The sequence below is a fragment of the Gadus chalcogrammus genome, chromosome 16, assembly GCF_026213295.1.
Source record: "Gadus chalcogrammus isolate NIFS_2021 chromosome 16, NIFS_Gcha_1.0, whole genome shotgun sequence".
NCBI classification, from domain to species: Eukaryota; Metazoa; Chordata; class Actinopteri; order Gadiformes; family Gadidae; genus Gadus; species Gadus chalcogrammus.
This window is the reverse complement of record NC_079427.1, coordinates 3919842-3944893: the sequence shown is the minus strand read 5'-3', so window position 1 is coordinate 3944893 and position 25052 is coordinate 3919842. Positions and strand designations below refer to the sequence as shown.

The window sequence follows — 25052 nt, the reverse complement described above, 5'->3', positions numbered from 1 at the left end:
CACCGAATCCCAGATGAGATAAGATCCTACTTAATGAATGCCGTAAGGAGTAATCAGGAAAGACGAGGAAGTCCGTAAATTGGTGTCCATATATAGCATGATCCTACACAGAGTAGTGTAGTTCACGAAGGTTCCTGCCTGGTTGGGTTCTCCTGTCTTGATAGAGGGCCGAAACCATTTAAGAGATCCGCATGGTGTTAGCCTTTACTTGGACCCGTGTGGATTGGTGGACCGGATTTCAGGTCTACGCCATCGCCAGGATTTTATGGGTCAGGCGTATGAACCCATCTCTGTATTGGCCGGGCAGCTACTTAAAAATCCTGTCCGCGTGAGAGCCGTATTGTAGCTCTGCACCGTGGTCCCCTCCCGTGGTTCACCGAATCCCGATAAGGCTTTGACTAGAGAGGGATAACCCCTCGAAGCAGTCGGGTCTCAGTGGGGGGCTGCAGGACCCACCGGGTCTGGCAATCCACTCTTTGGCATTCTTCCTCTGCCTCCTCGTAATCCAAAGCTTGGCTTTCATGGCTGCGCATATCAAGAATATGTCTCAGAAGAGCCCCATTTGAGTCATTCAGGAGGTCAGAGGGAGCCTGGCTCATGCCTGGCTCATCTTCTGCCGCTAGATGAGGAACTCTGTTAGCGCAGAGTAGTCAAATGTGACCCTGTAGAACGCAATGACCACATCCCCCGGCCTGGGGAAGGCCCCCGTGTTCTGGTAGGAGATACCGGGACACTGGGAGATTTTATATCTCAGTGTTGATTGAGAGGGCAATCAATTGTAGGGCAAGTCTCAACTTTGGAGACAAGGTAGAATGCAAATGCTGGGACATGGTGACTGCTTGTTGATGCAGGACAAACACCCTTGAAGGGGACTTCACATTACTGGATTACTATCCAGTAATGTTCCAGTGCGGGGCCGATTTTCTGGGGCAGACCTCAGAATGAGGTCCGCGAGGGTGGCTTACTCCCTGCTGATCTGAGATAGAGCTGACAGCGGTGCAGAAGTCATCTGTCAGACGCAAGTTAGACTAATCCCTCCTAATGAGACTTAGAAAGGCTCCTATTGTGACCAGGACTGATATCTGACTCCCTACCTCACACTGCGACACACACACACACACACACGCACACACACACACACACACACACACACACACACACACACACACACACACACACACACACACACACACACACACACACACACACACACACACACACACACACACACACACACACACACACACACACACCTGACACAATAATAAACAATAATAATGAAATACACACAGACACATACACCATATAGCCTACATGCAGACATACATTCATAAGCATACTTAGATAGGCCTATTCTACAAAGATGTCGCAGCAATCTTGCACACATACACTCTCTCCCTCAGAAACACACACGCTTCAGCACTCCTAGCAACTTGTTTCATACGCTGTCTTCACAGACTGTCGAGTCACGCCAGATGATGAAAGGGAAGCCGGATTTACTGGGTTTAGTAAATTTCCCCGGAGAACCGACTAAATAGAACCTCTAACCTCCATTCATCGCTCCCTGCGGGGGTCCGACACAAAACACGTCCAGCTGGTTGCTAGGCAACCCGTTCCTGTAACCGTTCACCAACTGCCCAATTTTTATTTTTGCTGCTACGTATATGCTATAATATTCAGATTGTTTTTCTAACTTTTTTGTCAAATGCAGATGTTGGCAACAACTTTGTATCCCGATGAAGATAGTTAGTAGTAGTTAGTTGTTACTAACAGTCAACACAGGGGACCCCATCTATCGAGCAGACACTCAAACATCAACACATCAGATTTTATTCGGTTTTATTCAGAACATATCATGGTTATGAATTATTTTAATGGATAAATAAACTACCAGCAACGAAGGAGTCACAGTCCTTTAAGTTAGTTTCTCAAAGTTGCACTCCTAGATCAACCCACAGTGTGGTGAGGACTGTTACACACAAAAGGCTGTATCCTTTTATGATACACAGAAGTCCCTTGGTGAATCTAATTTTACAAATCACCAGGAGAGGGCGACATTGTATTAAGTCTAAACATTTTTTGTATTGGTTTTGGTTGCGTGTGTGTGTGCGTTCTTGTGCGTGCCGGCTTTTGTGATCGGCTACACTAGTCGATTGATGAAGCAAGGGAAGGATCGTTTATTAATCTGCACATATGTATTCAACTTTTTAGAAGGATTGTAAATGTCGGCCTGCCCTGAACCCATAGCATGCTTCAAATTAAAACTCGATAATAACTTTAGCACATCTGTTCTTTAACGGCCGTCACAGTCAAATACTGACATCTGGTGGTTTGCCCACAGATGGACTAACCAGAACCATAACAAAAGAAGCAAAACAATAAAAAAAACTGGTCCTAAAAACCTTGGATACTTGTCAACAGTGGAAGTCTATAAATGAGCAGCTCCAAGATGAGGATAAATACGCTTTATTGGGAGAACTACTTTGAACTGCTCTGAGTGAAAAATAACTTGTACTTTACTTGACTTTTAATACTTTCCCTCCTTGTAAAGTTTGATCAAATTACAATCCCACTGCCAGCAGAACTTCCTTGAACAGAAGCCTTGCTCCAACGGTGAAAGGATGGCATTCTGGTTTGCGTTATGTTTGATTTGGATTTCCTTCAAATAGATAGACTGATATGATGATGATGGGGATTATCTGGCTCTGGAACTCCCTCCCCCCACACATAAAACAGTCAGACACCATTACAACCTTCAAGTCACAACTCAAAACTCACCTGTTCAAACTCGCACACAACGTCTATCTGATCACTGTTTTGATTGTTTGTTTGTTTGTTTTGTTTTGTCTTGTTTTTGTTTTATTTATTTTTTATTTATTATGTTTATTTATTTATTTTTTCCACAATGTCTTGTTTTTTTAAACGATTTATGGTGACTATATGCTCTGTAAGGTGACATTGGGTGTCTTGAAAGGCGCCTCTAAATTAAATTGTATTATTATTATTATTATTATACAGCCGATAAAAAAAAATGCAACACATTTCAGCATGCAAAAGCATTATTCCTTTATTCCTATTTACCCTTATTGTTATGAATATATTTGTAGCAATATAGGCTCCATGACCAAGGACACAGGCTGTTGATGATGATGATGAAAGCCGGTTTATTGCAAGGTTTGCGGACAATGATACATGACACTAGTTCTCCATGCTGCCATGCAGGAGATCTCTCCCTGAGTCCAACCAGTCTGACTCAGGCCCGGTGAGGCTGCTTGAACCAGCCATCATCGACACACACTCCACAATCGTATATGGTTGCGCAATGTAAATGTCGGTTTTCCATCCCCATAAAAGCATTTGAGTCCTGAATACAGAGACAGAGAGCAAGAGAGAGAGTGACTTAGGGGAAAGAGAGAGTGACACAGGGGGGAGAGAGAGAGAGAGAGAGAGAGAGAGAGAGACACACACACACACACACACACACACACACACACACACACACACACACACACACACACACACACACACACACACACACACACACACACATAGGGGAGAGATAGACATAGAAAGAGAGCGAGAGAGAGAGAGAGAGAGAGAGAGAGAGAGAGAGAGAGAGAGAGAGAGAGAGAGAGAGCAACATTGGGGAGAGAAAAAGAGAGAGACATAGAGGAGAAAGAGAGAGAGAGAGAGAGAGAGAGAGAGAGAGAGAGAGAGAGAGAGAGAGAGAGAGAGAGAGAGCAACATAGGGGAGAGAAAAAGAGAGAGACATAGAGGAGAAAGAGAGAGAGAGAGAGAGAGAGACATAGGGGAGAGAGAGATATTGAAGAAGACGACAAAGCAGATGAATCCCTGCCTGTTCTAGAAGCACAACCGGATATTACTACTATAGACCTCCCTGCTAAACCACTCCCAGACCACAGACCTCCCCCAGATCCTGAGCTCCCCATCCCACTGGCTCACACAGAAGGGCTCTCTGACAGACCCCTTTTGTATCTCAACCACAGGTACCCAGACGTCAACATCAACATCAACCTCAGGGATGTACTGCCATTGTGTTCACCCTCCCCAAGCAGCTGAAACCGTGGCGGTCGACATTAGCACCCATTACCGCTGTCTGACACTGAACTTGGCCTCCTTAAGCGATAAAACTGCTCCATTATGGGAAATCTTTAGCCAAACAAGATAAAAACAAGTTAATTACAGGTATTATTTTGCTTGTATTTATTTGTAAGTATGTTTTAGTATTTTAGATGTTTGAGTTTGTTTTTTATCACATTCATCTGGTATTTTGGTTTTCTTTTAAGTTGTTATTTTTCAGTAATCTCTAGGTCTAGTATGTTGGGGTATGGGTAACGAGCAGTGCATACCCTAGGGATTAAATTTTGACAAAACCAAGTACTGACAGTTGGAGGAAAGGATGGATGATTGTGAAGACAGATATTAATCTCACAGATTATTAACAGCATTTAACGCTACATTTAGAGTGGTTTGGGTCTGATTTCTGGTTACAAAAATAAAAAGGTTAGGTTGTGGAAGTGTTGAACAAAGTGAACCTCTTCTAGACACAAGTTTATCTGTCCATTATCTACTTCAAGTGACTTCTCAGAACTCTGTCACAGAACTGTCACTATCACCGTTCAAACCTGTACTCACTCTAAACAAGCAAGATACAGTCGGATTTACCACAAATCGTGTCTCCAGTTGTCAGTTGTTTCCTACTACACAACGGATACGAGATCGCTCCTCAGATAACAATTTTGTCCGGCACCCAGGTCTATCTACCTGCATCCTGTTTTTCTATCTGTGGATCCATCTGTGTGCATGTCTGCTGTGTGTCTGCCTGTATGTCTGCCTGAGGATGAATGGAAGTATTCTACGTGTCACCTCACCAATAGGGTAGAACAACTTCAATCTTCTACAGAGGTGATTAGTCTTAACAAACTCCTCTGTTCACAGAGGAGTATACTAGTATCCCGAAAGGCAGCGTGTTCCGCAGGCAATTCTACTTCATGTCTTTAATTCAAATTTAAGACCCAGTGACATGTGCCTAATGTCACGGCAGAACTTTTAATTAGAGAAGGGTCAGCTTTTGCACAAGGTTCTGTCTGTCCCGTATGAATGTCCAGTTGAATGGCATGGACGTTATGGGTGGGGATTAAGTCGTATATCCGCTTCCCCGAATTTGATATTCGTCACATATTTTAGAAGATTAGTGGATGACAGTCTCTGGCTATAAGACCATTGTATATTACATCCACAGGATAATATATTTCACCGCTGTATTGTGTCCTGCCCCCACTGCGACCTTTGCTCAGAGACTCATATCGTTTACAAGTAACTTTTAAATCTGGCAATAGATCAGCATGTCGGCCCGCGGCGTCCTGGGAGCTTTGCGATGCGCCATTGAAAAGCCCCGAACAGAACATACTCAGCGCGCGTGGCCGCGCTGAGAGCGCATTGATTGCTATTGCGCGCCGTTACGCACGACGTGCGCAAAAGCGATCACCCACACCCTGCCAATCTCCTCATCTCAAAGTATCCCCGTGCAATTACAGGAAAGGCGGCTGCGCGCACAGAGACGCACGTATCTACAAGCAGTTCAACGATTAAACTATTTGAAGGGAACTTTTACACGGATTGGCTTCTTAATGTAAAAGGAAATTGTGGGAAATAACGTCAAATGCAAACAAGCCGTGCAAGGTGCGTCGCCGGACATTGAGGTGATTTCTCTCAGCATCTTCTCGGCAGGTTTCACTTGTTGAGCATTACAGGACGATGTCTTTCTGAGCAACAAGACACCAATTCAAAGGTAAACTTTCAATAATTACGCACACTATGGCTTTGTTGGTGATATAATGATGTTTATGTTGCGGTTCTTTTTTTAGATTACATGTAGATTGTTATGATAAATATTTAGTAGCATTAGTCGTAGTAGTAGTAGTTGTTGTTGTTGTATAAGTAACAGTAGCCTAGAAGTAGTAGTAGTAGTTGTAGTAAATTTAGTAGGCAAGATTATAATCAATGTGATCACATGTGGAGAATTGTAGTGGATATGATTTCATTTTGAGCAGTTACATGCGTATATTTGATGTTAGTAACTATTAGGAACACACATTTTGAGAGTCGATTTTTCTTATATTTAAATTCCCTCCACTTTCTTCACCTCGAATGTAGGCCTATATTATAAATACGCAAAAAGTCCCTGTTTCCACCAGCTGAGAGTGGGATGAGCAGCAGGCGGCCATGACGCAACTGTACTACAAGACGGACAACTCGTCCTACCGGGACCGCATCCCGCTGCGCATCGTGCGCGCCGAGCCGGAGCTGTCCCCGCTGGAGCGCTACTACCTGAGCGCCGTGGAGAAGGGCGACTACGCCACCGTCAAGCAGGCCCTCGAGGAGGCCGAGATCTACTTCCGGATCAACATCAACTGCGTCGACTCGCTGGGGCGCACGGCGCTGCTGATCGCCATTGAGAACGAGAACCTGGAGATCATCGAGCTGCTGCTGAGCTATAATGTGTACGTGGGAGACGCCCTCCTGCACGCCATCCGCAAGGAGGTGGTGGGCGCCGTGGAGCTGCTGATAGACCACAAGAAACCCCGAGGAGAGAAGCAGGTGATCATGGGAACACACCTCACGTCCAACCCAAACCCGACCCAAAACACTTCAGTCATACCCCATACCATAACACCTGACCAGACACGCACAACCCCAAGTACTGCTACACACACACCAACCGTAGAGCACCTCACCCACGGTGACCACCCCACCCACCCAAACATACACCCCACCAACCCAAGCAACCCACTCACTACCCACGAAAATTCTTTACCTACCCACCCACCAAATCTTCACCACTCAGCCACCCACCCACCCAAACCACCAAATCCAAACCACTTTGTTTGTATTTACTCTTTATTTGTGCTTAATCATGTCAAATCATTCTAATGTAATTATTTATTACATTAGTATATTGGTTATATTATAAATTATATCTTTCGATTTATTTATACCCTTTCAACAATGACAAGGGTCAGAAAAAAATAAACATCAAAGGAATACAAAGTAATTAAATCAATTATAATTATGGAATGCTAAAAGAGTCTTTATTTAAGCCTACCTTTTACATTTAGTCATGACGCAGACTCTTATCCACATCCACTTACAAACTGATGCTGAAAACAGTTAAAGCATAAATATAATATTGGAGTAGCTTCAAAAGATGTCAGGTGCTGCACAACCCAGTCTCAAAGTTGGAGCGAGTACAGGGTAGTCCATCAGTGTCAGGAACACTTACGGCGACATTGATGAAAGGCAGATGTGAGTCAGGTTTAAAGCATTGTGTGGGGAGGCAGATACACTACAATGCAAGAAGCTGGGGATGCAAACACATTCTGACATTAATATCAGGGCACAGACCAAAAAAGGGTTGTGAGCCAGAGAGGTAGATTGTTCCCTGGAGGTCGTACTCGGTGATCTGGAGCTGTGTGAGGTGAGTTGTATTGTAGCTGTGAGCATCCTGTATCTAAGAGGACGTCTTTACAAGCCCTGGTTGGAGCTCTCGGACATCTTGTAAATGTCTGGTTTGATATGTGGGAGATCTCGACTTTCCGCCGAAAGAAAGGGAAAAACAACCCTGTTATGGCCCCCGGGGAATCTGCCCAGCCACAGGCCATTAGTCCGAGATAAGAACGTTTAAGAAGCTCATCCCTCACAGTTGTGGACACACTCGTTCTATTCATGCAGAGTTAATAGGCTGTCTGGTATCAGGGTGAGGTGTGGGTTCAAGGTTATAAAGCGTGGCTCTTCTTTGTAAATCCCTTCCCTCTTTTGAAGATCAACAGGAATCTCCATCGCTAAAAGCCTTTCACCTGACCCCTTGTAGTTAGATTGTTTGGCAAGAAAGATAGTTTAGCGGTCGTAAAAGAGGTTCTCTGGTATATACAAGTCCGAACATGGGGTGAATTCATCTTTAGTGAAACTTGTTCTGATTGGAATGATTCGACCACAGGTGATGACATACGCCAGTCTAACTACGATCTTTATGAACTTAGATAACCTGGGGTTCTTTGTGTTTGGCTGCGCTGGTGATCCTGCGGTTCATAAGAATGAGGGTTTTGGGAACCCCAATGTCTGCAGCCCAACAAGTCGACAAGGTGGCAAGTCACATTGGTTAAAAGCATCCGCTAAATGACCAAGAATAATTAAAGTGTCTATTAACGGTATTAAGCATATGCAACGTTGCCCCCAGTATGTGATTTGCTCCAAGATCGACTGTAAGTGAATATGAGTGTCAACAACCTCCTCCCTTGTGTAGAATATTGGGGTATTTTAGTGTCTCTCTGTGTTCACATTTCTAGTCTAGGAACAGGCCAGTGCCTCTCACTGGTACAAGGTGTTATGTCCAACATTCCGCAATTTGTTATGTCTCAACAAGGATGAACCAACCTGGTTGCCTAGGACATAGCCAGGGCCATATACCTTATCGAGGGTGAGAGTGCTTCGGTTCTCTTGTTATTCACGTTTTCTGCTAGTGCTGCATGCAGCGCTCAACTATTGTTCTTCATATGTTTTATTCTTGCTTTCTTTATTTATTATTCTCTACAAACTTGGAATCGTGCGCTTCTTTTCAGTTTTTTTAAATATTTTATACTTTTTAAGATATTCTACTTTTAAAATACTATATTTTTTAACATGGGAGTCAATTCTTCGTTTGCAACTGACGTCACAGCTAATTAAAATTCGTAACCAAACCGGAAGTCGGCCATCTTGGTAGGAAAGCAATCACAACATTGCGCCCTGCTACACTTGTTTCAGTCGCATTAGAGTGGAGGTCATTCAATCGCAAAGCGCCTATCTAACCTCAATTGTTTCGCTATTATATTCTTCTGTTTGTCTAATAATGCCTACCAGTTGTGCTGTGCATGGTTGTGCGAATAATTGCATATGGGAGAATGGGAATTGCAGTTTCTCTAGGATTCCAAAAGTGATCACAACTCAAGGTGAGCGGACGCGTGAGTTGACCGAGGAGCGACTTGGCTTTCGAACATCTACCGGGGCGACATGGCACAAATAAATCTCGCCAACACCCGTATTTGTGGTAATCACTTCATAACTGGTAAGTTTTGAGGCTCAATCAATTTGTGAGAGGTTCTTTGCGAGAGTTTTTGCGCCTGCAGTTCTAAGTTTGTTTTTTACCAGGAAACCCTTGACCCGTAATCCACGCTCGGTAAAAGGGCCTGATCCTCGCTAAAATCCGACTCTTTCAGCTTGTAGTGATCGAAACCTAACAGGTTAACTTTCTGCTGGTATCTTCCCCTGGCGGGACCGCTTAAATTTGAGAAATATTCGGACATTTGTATCGCACTATTGTGTTCGCTGCTAGAAGACGCCTGTGTTTTCGCTTGTGTTTTCCTACCAAGATGGCCGCGTGGTGACGTAAGCACTTTAAACGTCATTTTGATCACGTGGTTGCAAACGAAGAATGCAACCACGTGGTACGTTTAAGACGTAACTAAATAAATTTTCTGTTTATCTTCGTTCAAACCATTTAACAAATCTACACACTTGTATCTTCAATAATATCCAAACGGAATTTCGATATATAATTTAAACTTCCTTCAGAATCACAGTTTTAGTTTCATACCGGCATCGTTTTCAGCTGTTTTCAGACGTTTACCTTCGTTCAAACCATTTACCAAAACAATATCATTTAAACTTTATTCAGAATCACAGTTTTAGTTTCATACCGGCTTCGTTTTCAGTTGGTCTCATTGATTTACGTTGATGCTGGAGCGTGAGGACGTTCAGCAGGGTTGCCAGATTGGGCAGTTTTTCCCGCCAGATTGGGCTACTTTTGGAGAACGTTCAGGCAGTGTTGCCAGATTGGGCTGTTTTCCCGCTCTATTGGGCTACTTTTAAAGGGGAACTATGCAACTTTTTTGGCTTAATTTACATCAACATAACATGTTATGAGTCATTGTGATGGTTCTATAACACTAGCGCATCTTGGCGGAAAAAGGGAATATGCAAGTTTCTGCCGGCGACCCGCCAGCCACTGTTGCGGGAGTCTCGGGTCTCGCGAAGCACCGAAGTGCTTTATGGCACTACAGACCCATAAACACGGAACCGGCTCGATATAGACACAAGTAGCGAAGGGATTGTTACATTCATCATGGATCAGCCGACTAAAAAGAGACAGAGAAACCCAATGTCGGGAGAAAAAAGGGAGACTGACCGACAGAGAGGCCAGACACGAGTAAACGTTGGGCGAGCTTCTCAGGAATAGCGTGAACTGAAAGAAAAAGAAGACTGCAAATCGGATGCCGACTTGCCATGGCCATGTTGCTCTTGAGATTGTAAGTACCCTTGGGTGAACTTTGTCCTCTTTGTATTGTGGCTTCTTGATGTTGATAGTCTCTGTAAAAATGTGTTTGCTCGACCGTTTTGTTGTGAGCCCTGTATGTTTCTAGCTTGCTTGCTTGATAGGGTGTTAGTGTACTCGCTACCATACACGTTTGTTTTCATGGTTGTTTTGCTGTTCGTCTGTCTCGTCCCCCAGATACAGGCTAAATCCCACAAACCAGGTTCTTGTTTATTTAGATCACTAGACCGCTATTCGAATGCCTCAGATTTTTCTAAGAATGTATAGCCTATATCATGGGATATATCCGGCTGGTCATATAATGCAGTACCCTGCACGAGAGCTGCTAGTTAGCACATATTCGTTGGTAACAGAACTGTTACGATGCGTGAACCTTCATTATAGCTTGAGCCATGTTATACCTTTGGTGTAGTTCCCCGCTTGTAAACATGTTTTTAAAAAGATTGCTTTGTATTTTTTCTTAGTTACAAGCGTTGGAAAAACAGCATTGTTATGAGGCTTGAGGCTTGATGACCCAAGACGGCTCGGTCTGCATGCCCCGGTACCGCCACCACCCACATCCGAACTTGTCCGGGTACAAGTGTCAGGAAATCCAGAGAACTCTCAAGAAGATGTTACACAATAGCCATAAGGCAAAAAACAAACCATGAAGAACTGTCACTTGCATTTCTATCAATATCCAAAATAAATATTTTCCTAACTTGTGTATTATTGAACAAATGAAAGGTGAAAGGTGGTACATCATTAACAACGTTAAACATCGTAAACGACGTTATTTAAAAAAATTGAAATATGTTAAAACCATATACTATTTATTATTTACAATGTTTGTTTGCAGGCAGAAGTGGATGGGGAAGGGTCGTCAACGAGTTGTTACGACAGTGTTGTAAAATATGTCCTCCAAAGCTGTAGGTTTGCGCTCAATGCGAGCGCAAACCAAGAAAACAGTGAAGAAGGGGCCAAATTTGCATAGTTCCCCTTTAATCCCGCAACGGCTCGCTATTATAAACACACACACATTCACACACGCATTCATTCATACACACACACACACACACACACACACATTCACACACAGACACACACAAACACGCACACACACACCAGCGGTGCAGGACAAATCATTTGACCTTTCAGATTCTTCAGTTCAATTCGTTTTACATTTCGGCATTTTTAGCAATGCTTTGCGCTTTTCATTAAGCTGTCACTTTATTATTATTTAAGCCATTTAACGTTTCTTTATGTCTTATTCTATGTGGCTTTATTAAAAAATATTTCCAACCTCACTTAGTGGGCCTACTACAGCACTCCCCGCAATTTCTGCAGGAAATGCAATTTCTAGTTATAACACTCGCCCCAACCCTTTGGTTCGGTGAGAAGAGGGATCGACAGCCAAGGAACACGTCTCGAAACTGCTCCTCAACCGCGTACACTATAGATTATTCAACCAAAGTCTGTATCTCGCTGTATTACATCCTGGAATAAACCATCTATTCAACCCTCTTATCCAACCTGTCAAGTTGCTTTGATTTCGACTTCAAGAATTACTACCACGACGAAAAAAGACACAACGCAGAGTCTATACGAACAGTTTAGAAATAAGCTGAAATCTAACACTTCTCAGTAAGCCACTTAGGATGTCTGCTGAAAGACCTAACACCCTTCTAATGGACCCCCCCCCCCCCCACCCCAGGTTCCCCCTGCTCTGCTGAACAAGCAGCTGTCGGACTTCAGCCCCGACATCACCCCGGTCATCCTGGCCGCCCACACCAACAACTACGAGATCATCAAGATGCTGGTGCAGAGGGGCGTGTCCATCCCGCAGCCGCACGCCGTGCGCTGCAACTGCCGCGAGTGCATGGCCAGCTCGGACGTGGACGGCCTGCGGCACTCGCGCTCCCGCCTCAACATCTACCGCGCGTTGGCCAGCCCGTCCCTCATCGCCCTGGCCAGCGAGGACCCCTTCCTCACCGCCTTCCAGCTGAGCGCCGAGCTGCACGAGCTCAGCACGGTGGAGAACGAGTTCAAGGCCGAGTACGAGGAGCTGTCCTACGCGTGCAAGCTGTTCGCCAAGGAGCTCCTGGACCAGACGCGCAGCTCCAGGGAGCTGGAGATCATCCTGAACTACCGCGACGACCTCAACCCCCTGCTGGACGAGAACGGCAACGACCTGGCCCGCCTGAAGCTGGCCATCAAGTACTGCCAGAAGGAGGTGAGATGAGACTTAATTTGTAAACCAGAAGGAGGTACGATGTGAGTTACTGAGTCCATCGGTTAACTTGCATCAGTTGAGATGTTACTGAGTTTGTTTGTTAGCAGTTTCAGCAGAAGGAGTTGAGGTGTGAGTCGTGGGTTAATTAGATCAGTCATTTTTTATTGAACCAGATGTGAGATGCAAGTCCTTTTGTTAGTCATTAAGCAGAGGAAGGTGAGATGTTGTGTTTGACATGTTGGTTTTCCTAGATAGGGACATATGGAAGACCCCTGCATAACTCAATCATCATCAGATGTACTTTGTTATGTAAAAACATTACACGGGTAACTGTTTGTTCATTCATTCTTCACAAGCACCAAAAAGTAAGAGATTTACGTGGCTATCACCTGGAAACAGCTGAGTATCTTATGCACAGAACACAAATTAAGTAAATTATGCTTTTATTATTCCCTCCCCCTAATATTTCTTATTTTACCTTTCATCAATCGTCTCTTTGTAGTAGCCAATGAGCATGACGTCTTTACTCACATCCACTCTACTTGAAGTGAATTAAAGTCTGTATCATCATCACTACGCTAAAGCAAAAGTCTTTCTGGTCATATCTATTGATCCCAAGTATGATCAAGAGACAATGACAGTTTTTCTCAGTCGCTTTGGTACATTTCTCAGATCAGAATTGAAATTTGCAAAACAGTAAGTGCATTTCTCAAGACAATTCGTACAAATAGCAAAACACCATGGATTTCATGCAAAAGCTTCTTGCTCCAAATTTTTAGTTTGTTTCTCAAAAGTAAATATATGTGTCAATGAACATGTCAGTGCTATCACAATGACAAGTCCTTGTGTCATTGTGTAAGAATAAGACAGTCAAATTGCTTAGTCATGTTGTTAATATAACAGTGTACTCTGGAGGGATGTTCTGATGTAAACTATGGCTAAAGTTTTGAAGACAATAACTGTAAATTGTAAGTTACACCTTAGTGTATGTGGGAGATGGATTGCAAGAGCCTGGAGAAGATTCACATTTACGCTTTGACTGTTTGTACTGTAATTTGTTGACAGACCATGTCATTGCTAGAAATGTGAACATAGGAAAATCTCCTAAGGGTAAACTGTACATGCATTGCTGTAGGAATTACAGTGCAGTCTTCCTACACCTCCTGACGTTCCTGTCTGTTGGGCCACAGATTCTCATTCTCACGCAGCCTCAATCCTCTTCCTCTTCCTCTTCTTCTTCCCTCTGGCTGTTGACCCTGTTTCCTTGTCCTTCCATTGTCGGACAATGTAACATTGTGTTGTGCTCCAGCTATATATATACTTGCCAATTCATGGTTCAGGAGATACACCTTTGAGCTATTTCAGTAAACTGGTTGATCATTGGTTGATCTAACACTTCACACATTTCCCTTCTTTAGAGAAATTTAATATTCACCTTTACCAATTCAGGAAAGATTTAGAAAAAAAGTCTAATGGAGATGTGTAGAAATATGCTTGACATATTATGACAACTTGTTCAACCATTTTGCATGTAAAGACTTATGCAATGAACTAATGCCTAAATGTTGCGGGGGTGAGACTATTCAATAATGACCCATTGTGACCCAACTGTAATCAATTGTGGACATTAACATATTACCCCACAGTAATACATCCATTTGGTATTAGGAGACATCAGTGTGCATTAGCAGTGGTCAGAGCAGTGATGGTGACCAGGAAAGAGACTGTAATGTATTTACTAGCACGGACTGACTTCAGTGAACTCAACAGCTTTGCTACCCCTAGAGAATTTGAAAGGAATCTTTAAAAAATAGTATCCTCTCTCAAAGTTGCTCCATTTCCTTAGCAGCGCGACCAAGCAAAAAACAATATCCGCGGGACGGAAACCGGCCTGGCCGATCAATTATCAAGGCTCGACGTCTATTACGGAGATGGTGAGTGTTCCTCTGGTTCTCCCTGCAGAGCGCCTCCCAGCTCGGCTCAATTCATCGCTTTATTAGCCCACATTACTCTATCTCCCTCTTCTAACCCAACTGGCCCACCACCACCAGCCGTTCCCCACGCCCCACTCCCAGCGACATGGGGATCTAATGCAGCCTGAGAGCCGAGCAGAGAGCAGTGCCTCGCGTGTGGCCCATCGGTCAACTCCTAAAGTGATTTGGTGTGGTTTTGTGTGTGGGGGGGGGGGGGGGGGGGGGGGCAAACGAGCTGCAAATGGCCTGCAGGGTGGGTGGAGAGATCCGTTGGGAGCGCGGAGCAACAAGTCATTTTACGCTGAGATGGCTTCCAGGGATGCATTACCCCGCCGGTTCCTGGTCCGTACCCATGGTGACGGCCTAATTAGGGCTAATGAGAATATGAGAATGAAAGTAAAAGGATGGAGCTTTTCCCTGAAAAACCAAGCGGTCATTTCTCATTTGGAAATCAATACTTTATTGCCCATTAACGTTTTTTCTTCTGGAATCATTTTTCTTCGTTTTTAGTCTTCCCCTTATCGGTTATAATTATTTACTGATTCGGAATCAGAATCAGAAGATCTTTATTATACCTTATGGGAAATTATTTTTTGCAGCAAGCACACAAAACAGCATAGAAAACATCTGAGAAAACATGACACAGATATCTCTAGTCTAGAACAATACAAATTGCACAGTACAAGGAAATCAGAGCAAGAATTATATTTCTTTTGAAAAGTGCTATGCATTAGGTATAAACAAGTTCCTTGCTCATACCTTTTATAATTGTAAGATTACTTTATCTATAGCCAAAAGGGTATTTAATACTTTTAACAAATACAATGATGGACTTTCATTAATTGTGGAATTAATCCTTTCTGTTTTTGGATTACTGCTTGACATTGGATTTAAAAAGCAGAAAGGGCCTCACACTGTGAGCCTTTTGTCCGTCACCAGGCTTTTTCTTCCATTCAACAATTCAGTGGGTGAATGAACCTGCAGCGTTTGGCCAGCGTTTTTAGGTAAAGTACTGATGAAATGGTTAAGAAACAACCTCCTGAGAGACTCCCTATGAAGAGGCACCCAATCACGGATGAATAGAGACACACTTTTCTATTTGTTCAGTCCATTTCAAACAAAAGAATAAAAAAAATAATATATTTTTTAAATAATCATCATTCTGACAACATGTTTTCTTATTTGTGTACGCACAAATAAGAAAAACATGTCAGAATGACACACATGCACAAACATACACGTATGTTTGTACATGTGTGTGTGTGTGTGTGTGCTAGCATGTGTATGTACAGTATGTGTTTGTGTGTGCGGTTGTGTGTCTATCTTAGTGTGTGTGAGCTTACGTCGTCTGCATCAATGCGTGTGTGTGTGTGTGTGTGTGTGTGTGTGTGTGTGTGTGTGTGTGTGTGTGTGTGTGTGTGTGTGTGTATGTGTGTGTGTGTGTGCGTGTGTGTGTCTGTGTGTGTGTGTGTGTGTGTGTGTGTGTGTGTGTGTGTGTGTGTGTGTGTGTGTGTGTGTGTGTGTGTGTGTGTGTGTGTGTGTGCACACGCCACACTAAAAATTATCATCCACATGAACACCCGATCGCCCAAGATTGTTCCCTGTGGACGTCCAGTAATGCAAGTGAAAGACAGCCCAGCCCAGCCCATTAACTTAACCAGAGACGAGACAAATCTCAAACAGGAAGTCTCACCAATAACCGACAAACTACCTCGTACGCAGACTTCTAATGCAGAGTAGAAGAATAGCGGGCGCCCATTTAGACTAACATGGTTATGCTAACAGGGGACCCAGATGTTAGGCAGATGTTTCATCTTCCAGAGAAGAGATACAGCGGAGAGGGGGAGATATTACCCCGTCAAGTGTTTATGCATCCCCTCCTCTTCAGTCGACATGCAAATACCTACATCCTCGTATTCTTTGGAAAAATACCCTCAGGAAAGCTAAACAAATGCGATGGAGGAATAACAAGTCCTTGGTAAAACACTCTGGGTAAGGGTTTACTCGAAAAACACACATAATTATAGGTGACTACCCTCTGGCCCCGCCCACTCTGAGCCAGTGACAACAGTCCTAGGAATCCATTTGGCAAACATGGAGGGGGTGGCTTTTTTAAGAGAACTGCACTTCGATATATATCTGTGTGAAATACTAACCAAAATGAACTATGGCAGTAACTATTGAATTAAAGGCCATTAAATAGCAGAGATGTCTTGAAGTGTTTTGTCTGTGTCGCAGTCTAGCCGACCACAAAATCTTTCACTGTAACAAAGAGCATGCTACACGCCACCTAGCTAGGTGCCTTTTACCGGGCTCCTCCAAACCAAAGACGCAGGGTGGTGGTGTTGAAAATCCGGTTTATTTAAAGTTTTTGCAGACGATTGATGCGTGGCCTGGGGGTCCATATTGCCACGCAGGAGATTTCTCCCTGAATACGTGCAACGGATGTGTGCAACAGGTGTACAGCCTCATCTCACTCCAATCCGACCTGATCGGGTCAGGCTGCTTAAACCAGCCATCGGCGACACACTCCCTCAATGGCCCTCGAAGACATTGGGGTTCAAACCCAGTGCCTATCAGCTGAGAGTCTGAAAGAAACACCCATACCAGATATACATGCTTGTTTGAAAATGGAAAAAAAACGGTGAATGGTTCTTGTGCAATAGACTTAAAAAATAAACAGCCTGTCAGCACGTATAAAGTATTTCAAGCGTAAAATATTTGGTGAGATTTTATTTAATTACTGCCAGATCTACCCAGAAGCTACCCTTGATCTTTAAAGATCAGAAAGGGAGGGTTTGGTTTTTTCAGGAATGTATACCGTTCTTATTTTGAGGGCATTCTGGTTCTCAACATTCACTGCAATTTTGTAACACTCAAACACACAAATATTGTTCTGAATCCCATCGCCTCGCTCCTTCTCTCCACGGTCTCACTCATCCCTGTCTGCTCCTATGTCTCTCCAGCAGTTTGTTTCTCAGCTGTACTGAAGACTCTCTCTCTCTCTCTCTCTCTCTCTCTCTCTCTCTCTCTCTCTCTCTCTCTCTCTCTCTCTCTCTCTCTCTCTCTCTCTCTCTCTCTCTCTCTCTCTCTCTCTCTCTCTCTCTCTCTCTCTGTCTCTCTCTCCCTCCCTCTCCCTCCCTCCCTCCCGCCCTCCCTCTCTCTCTCTCTCTCTCTCTCTCTCTCTCTCTCTCCCTTTCTGTCCATATCTCTCTCTACCACTTCACTAACAGCCATCTCTCTCTCTCTCTCTCTCTCTCTCTCTCTCTCTCTCTCTCTCTCTCTCTCTCTCTCTCTCTCTCTCTCTCTCTCTCTCTCTCTCTCTCTCTCTCTCCCTGTCTGTCCATATGTCTCTCTACCAGTTCACTAACAGCCATCTCTCTCTCTCTCTCTCTTTCTCTCTCTCTCTCTCCCTGTCTGTCCTTATGTCTCTCTATCAGTTCACTAACAGCCACCTCTCTCTCTCCCTGTCTTTCCATATGTCTCTCTACCAGTTCACTAACAGCCATCTCTCTCTCTCTCTTTCTCTCTCTCTCTCCCTGTCTTTCCATATGTCTCTCTATCAGTTCACTAACAGCCACCTCTCTCTCTCTTTCTCTCTCTCTCTCCCTGTCTGTCCATATGTCTCTCTACCAGTTCACTAACAGCCACCTCTCTCTCTCTCTCTCCCTGTCTTTCCATATGTCTCTCTATCAGTTCACTAACAGCCACCTCTCTCTCTCCCTGTCTTTCCATATGTCTCTCGACCAGTTTGTAGCCCAGCCCAACTGCCAACAGCTGCTAGCGTCGCGCTGGTACGACGAGCTGCCGGGCTGGCGCCGGCGCCACTGGGCGGTCAAGTCGGCCACCTGCGTCCTGATCGGCCTCCTCTTCCCGCTCTTCTCCGTCTTGTACATGCTGGCGCCCACGAGCCGCTACGGCCTGTTCATCCGCAAGCCCTTCATCAAGTTCATCTGCCACACCGCGTCCTACCTCACCTTCCTCCTCCTCCTCATCCTCGCCTCACAGCACATCGTCTCCAACGACCCCAACCGCCAGGGGCCCCCGCCCACCCCCGTGGAGTGGATGATCCTGCCCTGGGTGGTCGGTAGGGACGCATATACAAACACACACATATATATATATCTATATATATATAGATATATTAGTGCTGTCAGTTTAACGGCGTTAACGCAAACTTATTTTAACGGCGTAAAAGAATTTATCGCGCGATTAACGCAATTCATTTTTGTTTTAAAAAAAGAATAATATACATGTATTTATTTTATTTTTTTGGCTCAAAACAAAGAATAGCCTGACTGCTATGTTCAAGGCAGTATGTTTGTATGTTCATCGTTTAGTTGCACTATAGGCTTTTTTTTTGTGTTGTCAATGTTCAATCAATAAAAAAACATTTGCACAAGGCAAGCCGATGCACTTCTCCATGTTGATAAGAGCATTAAAATGAGAAAAATTAATGGGACAAAGAAATCAAGGGATATTTAGCATAGAAAAAGCATTTGCGATTAATCGCGATTAATCGTGAGTTAGCTATGGCATTAATGCAATTAATCGCGATTAAATATTTTAATCGCTTGACAGCACTAATATATATATATATCGCATAATGTATTATATACTGTATGTGCTAACACAGTCATTTTTGCATGCATGAATGTATCACAGCTGTATCTCTTTGATTGCGTCAAATTGGACCTATGTTTATTATGGATGCAGAAATTCAAAATAAATATTTGTATGTGTATTTTTTTGAACATATATAAATGTTCTTTGGCCTCTAGATGTCAGAGGTTAAGATTTTTTAATACCTGTGACGTTTAGGATAAGATGGGTTGTCTCTTTTCTCTCAGACCGTGATATGTTTTTTTGTTATGTCTGGTAGCCATTTTTGTATGTTTTGACCAATGGCGATTTCTCTAAGACTGCAAATATATACGGTTGACCACATAGTACTGAAAGTCCATGTCCTTTTAGCTGTTTGTTTTAGAACTTAATCTTATTATGTTTTACGTAATTTTAGCTGATCTGTTTTAGTGCCCTGTCTTAATGTACTTAATGTTTTCTAACTGTTTCCTGTAAAATGAATTGCCTCAGTGGCGATAAAAAGGCTTACTCTGCTCTACTCTCCTCTACTCCCTTGTGAAGGTTTCGTCTGGACAGAGATCAAGCAGATGTGGGACGGGGGTTTCCATGACTACATGAACGACTGGTGGAACCTCATGGACTTCATCATGAACGCTCTTTACCTGGCCACTATCTCCCTGAAGATCGTCGCATTCGCTAAGGTGAGTCTGGGAGAACTAGTAACTAGGAACCAAGTCAGGATGATGGGATACCAGTTTGATAATATTTGTCATAGGCAGGGCTCTACAGTGCGCCCATTTCACTCGCATTTGCGAGTGAATATTTCGGCGTGCGAACGAGAAAAACAAAACAGGAGCACGCGTGCGAGTGACTTCTCCACAGCGCACTATACTGTGCGTTCACACCAAACCCGAAGGGGCGAAACGATTCCATACAAAGCAGCGATTCCATTTGCAGCGCGACACTTTTGTGCCCCCATTTTTTTTCCTGTGCTCCTAAATTTTTTAACTTAGGGGCACGAGTGCTCCTGAAAAAAAAAGTTAGCGTAGAGCCCTGGTCATAGGTGAGTTTAGTATTGCAATATTTATATGGTTACGTAAATATTGTATATATATATACGCCTGAACGATCTATTGAAAACCTGGTTACATAATTATTCAATCCCAGCTTGGACATGTTACAGTCTCATCCCACTTGTTATTTATCCACGTTATTGTGTAATGTCATAGACCAATGTTATTGATGTTACCTGCACTAAATTCAGGAACCTGCTGGAAATCAGCTACTTTACTGAGACAGGCACGTTTTTAAATTGTAACTTTGTTACTTTTAATACTTTCCTGTATAATAAATATAAAATAAAAATAAATAATATACACGTCATTATTCAGCCGTCATTATTCAGCCGCATCTTTGAGCATTCAGCCGAATGCTCAAAGATGCCTACCGGTAAGACTACAGGTATTGTGCTTTGAACCCGGGTCGGCCCTCCCCCTAACCACTAACCTGATCGTAAAGCCTCTTACCACCCTGCTGTTCCACTGTATGTTGCGTGACCCTCCTGCCCGCCCCCTCCCCCCCAGTACAGCGGATGTACGACCCGGGACAGCTGGGAGATGTGGCACCCCACCCTGGTGGCCGAGGCCCTCTTCGCCATCGCCAACATCTTCAGCTCCCTGCGACTCATCTCCCTGTTCACCGCCAACTCCCACCTGGGCCCGCTGCAGATCTCCCTGGGTCGCATGCTGCTGGACATCCTCAAGTTCCTCTTCATCTACTGCCTGGTGCTGGTGGCCTTCGCCAACGGCCTGAACCAGCTCTACTTCTACTACGAGACCGACGGGGTCAAGAACTGCACGGGCATCCGCTGCCCCGATCAAAACAACGCCTTCTCCACGCAAGTCCAACCCGAGCTTTGTCGTTGTCATGAACGTGCAGCCAGACACGGATTTGTCAGGCGCTTGTTCAACTGTTATGCAGTGTTTGCCAACCATGGGGTCAGGATCCCCGCTTGGGGATGGACTGCTATGCTTATGGGGTCACAGAAGCTCATCTGTAAGCTGTAGTAGTAAGAAGGTTGCCTTATATACAAACATACTGCTGAATGATTCGTAGCCACAAGCTTTCTACTATGTTAACCTTTTCACTGGGACATTGATATTACGGGCAGATGTTGATTGGGTTTAAACTAGGTGTTGCGAAGCAGACGGACCTGATTGTAAGAAGTCGGGGTCTCAAGAATAGTCAGACCTATAACGGCTTGGCCATGAATGTGAAGTGACGCTGTTCATAAAAGTTGATGGTGTCGTTCTGTGTTTCGGTCTGCAGGCTGTTTGAGACACTGCAGTCTCTGTTCTGGTCCGTGTTCGGCCTGGTCAACCTGTACGTCACCAACGTGAAGGCCGACCACGAGTTCACCGAGTTCGTGGGCGCCACCATGTTCGGGACGTACAACATCATCTCCCTGGTGGTGCTGCTCAACATGCTCATCGCCATGATGAACAACTCCTACCAGAACATCGCTGTGAGTGGACCAGGCCTGACGCCTCGGTGGAGCCGCTTCAGTCACCGAGGACTATTTAGTCGAATGTCAGGGGCTATTTTTGTCCAAAGCGACTTACGGGGATCCAGATCCAGATCATTAAGGAGCAGGTAGGGTTAGGGGTCTCTGGTAGACTATGGAGATTGGGATTTTGATCAGAACAGAAACTTACAGCTGGAGATTCAAACACCCTAACCACCAGAGCCTCCTTTCCCTTCATCCGTCTTCCCACTGGATCTATAATGCAATTCTTATTCTTGTCTTTATCAATCTGTTCCTAACAGGACCATGCAGACATTGAGTGGAAGTTTGCCAGAACTAAGCTGTGGATGAGCTATTTTGAAGAGGGCGGGACGTTGCCCTCTCCCTTCAACATCATCCCCAGTCCCAAATCCATCTTCTACCTCCTGGAGTGGTCCAAGAAACACATGATCAGGAGCAGCCGTCCCAGGCACCGGCAGACCATCGGGACGTTGGGGGTGAGGCAGCAGGCTTCCACGGCGTTCCAGAGTGTCCTAGCTCAGAATCAGAATCAGAGTCTCGTTATTGTCATTGCACAAAGTGCAACGAAATTGGGGTAGAGGCCCTCAAAATAAGTGCTTTATAAAAAATAAATAGATAAATAAATTAAAATAAATTAAAAAAAAAGATTTTTTAAAACAAAAACTAAATGAGAAAAGGGTTATTTTTAAAAATATGTATAGAATGTTAAAGAACTGAAAAACAAATGTATACATTTTAAAATGTCAGCCAATTTAAGAGGTCAGATTGGTATGATAATGCAATAATTTATAATTCTGTTTCTATTTAGAGAAATAACAGCTCTGGGGCAGAAGCTGTTTTTTAGCCTGTTTGTTTTTTATCTGATTGCCCTGTAGCTCATCTATGGATCTAGAAGATAATGTCATTGTGTCTGTGGGAGAGTGTTTGCATGGTTTTAGGATAGTCGTAAGACAGTTTTTCAGAGCCAGTATTGCAGAGTGTTCCAAAGTATTCAAAAGCATTGAGAAGAGTTGCATTGACCTTATTCACCTAGCGGCCATATTTGTTGGTTGGTTGTGTAAACCTTCTAAAATATTTGGGTTAGCCATAACAACCCATTTGAAATGCCTTATCAAAGCCGCCCGGATGAGTACCGGTAAATGGAATGCAGAACCAAAGATATGGCATTCATGGTTCCTACAGATTCTAGATTGGTTTCCAATTAACAAATGTGGTGAATGAGGACTGTTGTTTGGTTCACCAGGGATGTGGGAGCTATCAGAATCTCTTATGTAATGCCTTTGAAAAGAAGCTAAGATAAGATTATATCAGCTCAGTTCCCCCCAGGGAGCTGAATGCCTCAGTTATAATGCATCAGGAGATGACACCCATAAACGAGGAGCTCTAGGTGCACTCTGAAAGCCGTGATTTAATACACATGCTTACTGTGTAACACACTCGTGACGTGTTCTGTTTTAGAGGCGTGCAGCCGAAAACGTGAGACTAAACCACCAGTATCAGGTAAGAACACTCTTTTCTTTACTTACCGACTTTACTTAACTTATTTGAGGGTCATATCCCACCGTTTGTCCGTCTTGGTTCCCAGTGTATTGGTGTTCTTGACCAGTGTGTTTTCTTGTCTGGACTTTGTCCCCTGTCTACCAGGAGGTGCTCAGGAACTTGGTGAAGCGGTACGTAGCGGCCATGATCAGGGATGCTAAGACGGAACAGGGGCTGACGGAGGAGAACTTCAAGGTAAGCTCTGTGTGTGTGTGTGTGTGTGTGTGTGTGAGTGTGTGTGTGTGTGTGTGTGTGTGTGTGTGTGTGTGTGTGTGTGTGTGTGTGTGTGTGTGTGTGTGTGTGTGTGTGTGTGTGTGTGTGTGTGTGTGTGTTTTTAACTCTTAGTTTTTGGTCGGTAGTTGAAGAGGAAGAGTTTTTCCCACAATACTCACATATCTATACTACATATCCATGTGCTTGTATTCATGTGTATGTGTGTGTGTATATGTCTGTGTTCATGTGTTTTTCCTTATATGTCTACCTGCTTGTGTTTGTGTGTGTATGTGCCCATGTGCTCGTATCTGTATTGTGTATGTGTGTGTGTGTGTGTGTGTGTGTGTGTGTGTGTGTGTGTGTGTGTGTGTGTGTGTGTGTGTGTGTGTGTGTGTGTGTGTGTGTGTGTGTGTGTGTGTGTGGTTGTGTGTGTGCGTGTGTCCATGTCCTCATGCGTGTGTGTGTGAGTGTGCGTGCATGTATGTGTGTGTGCGCGTGCATGTATTTGTGCGAGTGTGTGCACGTGTGCGTCTGGGTACAGGAGCTCAAGCAGGACATCTCCAGCTTCCGCTACGAGGTGCTGGGCATGATGAAGGGGAGGCGCCACAGCAGCTGCCTCACCCCCGTGGCGCCCGCCTCGGGCCTGGTCGTCTCGGAGAACGCCTTCACCTACTGCCCCAACGTGGCGCACGCCGACTCCCACAAGAAGATGAGCCTGTTCAACGTGGCGGCCTGCGTGCAGCGGCCGGGACGGGAGCACTGCTCCCGTCCCGGCGGGCTGCTCAACGGCACCGCCCTGCCGCCGCCGCGCAAGGCGAGGAAGGAGGTGGTGCTGTTGGTGGACAAGCACGGCGACCCGGCCCCGCACCCCAAACCCAAGCCCCTCGCCCCGGGTGGGGGTGACCGTGGCATCGGGGGCGGTGCTCACCCCGGAGGTGGAGCCGGGGGAGCGGAACAGGTGGTGAAGGTGGAGGTGGAGGTCGCGCCCGAAGAGGTGACGGAGGAGGAGGTCTGGGAGAATGAGAATAATCGCAAGGACAAGTGAAAGCGAGGGAATGAGCAAAGAGGGGCAGGAGGACCAGACACGGCACTAGGGTGTGAAGCAGTGTTCCTCCACCTGGGGGTTGACTGATGATCAAGATGGGGTCTCGAGGGTTTGAAGGCTTGTTAGATGGATAGGATTGAATGAATAGGTTTGAACGGTCCAGTACGAAAGTTCCTGTTATATATGACCGACAGACTGCCTGAGGATTCATAGTCAGAGGGGAACTACTGCTCGTCACTCTGTGTGGTGAGGTACACAAACGTTCACCGGCACATTGATATGTAGGCAGATGCAGATTTGGTTCAAACGATGAGTGTGGAAGCGGATATGATTAAATTTTTTTATGAACTTAGCGTTGCAAAGTATATTCAACCCTGAAAATGGGGTCCCATGTCGACAAAAGTTAAGGAAATACCGATGCAAACCTTTTGTTTTAATATATTATCTACTTTTCTCTTTTTGTACATTCCTTCTTATCCGCTTTTCTTTTTATAATGTTTTGGTAAAAAGGTTTGGGAAAGCAGGTCTTCATCACCTCTCGCTTGATTATT

At 44.5% G+C, this 25052-nt stretch overlaps 1 protein-coding gene across 1 annotated transcript; it reads left to right on the top strand.

Moving 5' to 3' along the window:
- The first annotated feature begins 5540 nt into the window (after window positions 1-5540).
- trpc4b (transient receptor potential cation channel, subfamily C, member 4b) lies at window positions 5541-24501 on the top strand. Its single transcript, XM_056610312.1, has 11 exons — window positions 5541-5812; window positions 6178-6621; window positions 12084-12602; window positions 18326-18662; window positions 19721-19860; window positions 20743-21056; window positions 21488-21683; window positions 21986-22180; window positions 23163-23204; window positions 23349-23438; window positions 23998-24501. The coding sequence occupies exons 2-11, from the start codon at window positions 6247-6249 to the stop codon at window positions 24499-24501; spliced, it is 2712 nt and encodes a 903-aa protein (XP_056466287.1). The 5' UTR covers window positions 5541-5812; window positions 6178-6246.
- Window positions 24502-25052: the final 551 nt, after the last annotated feature.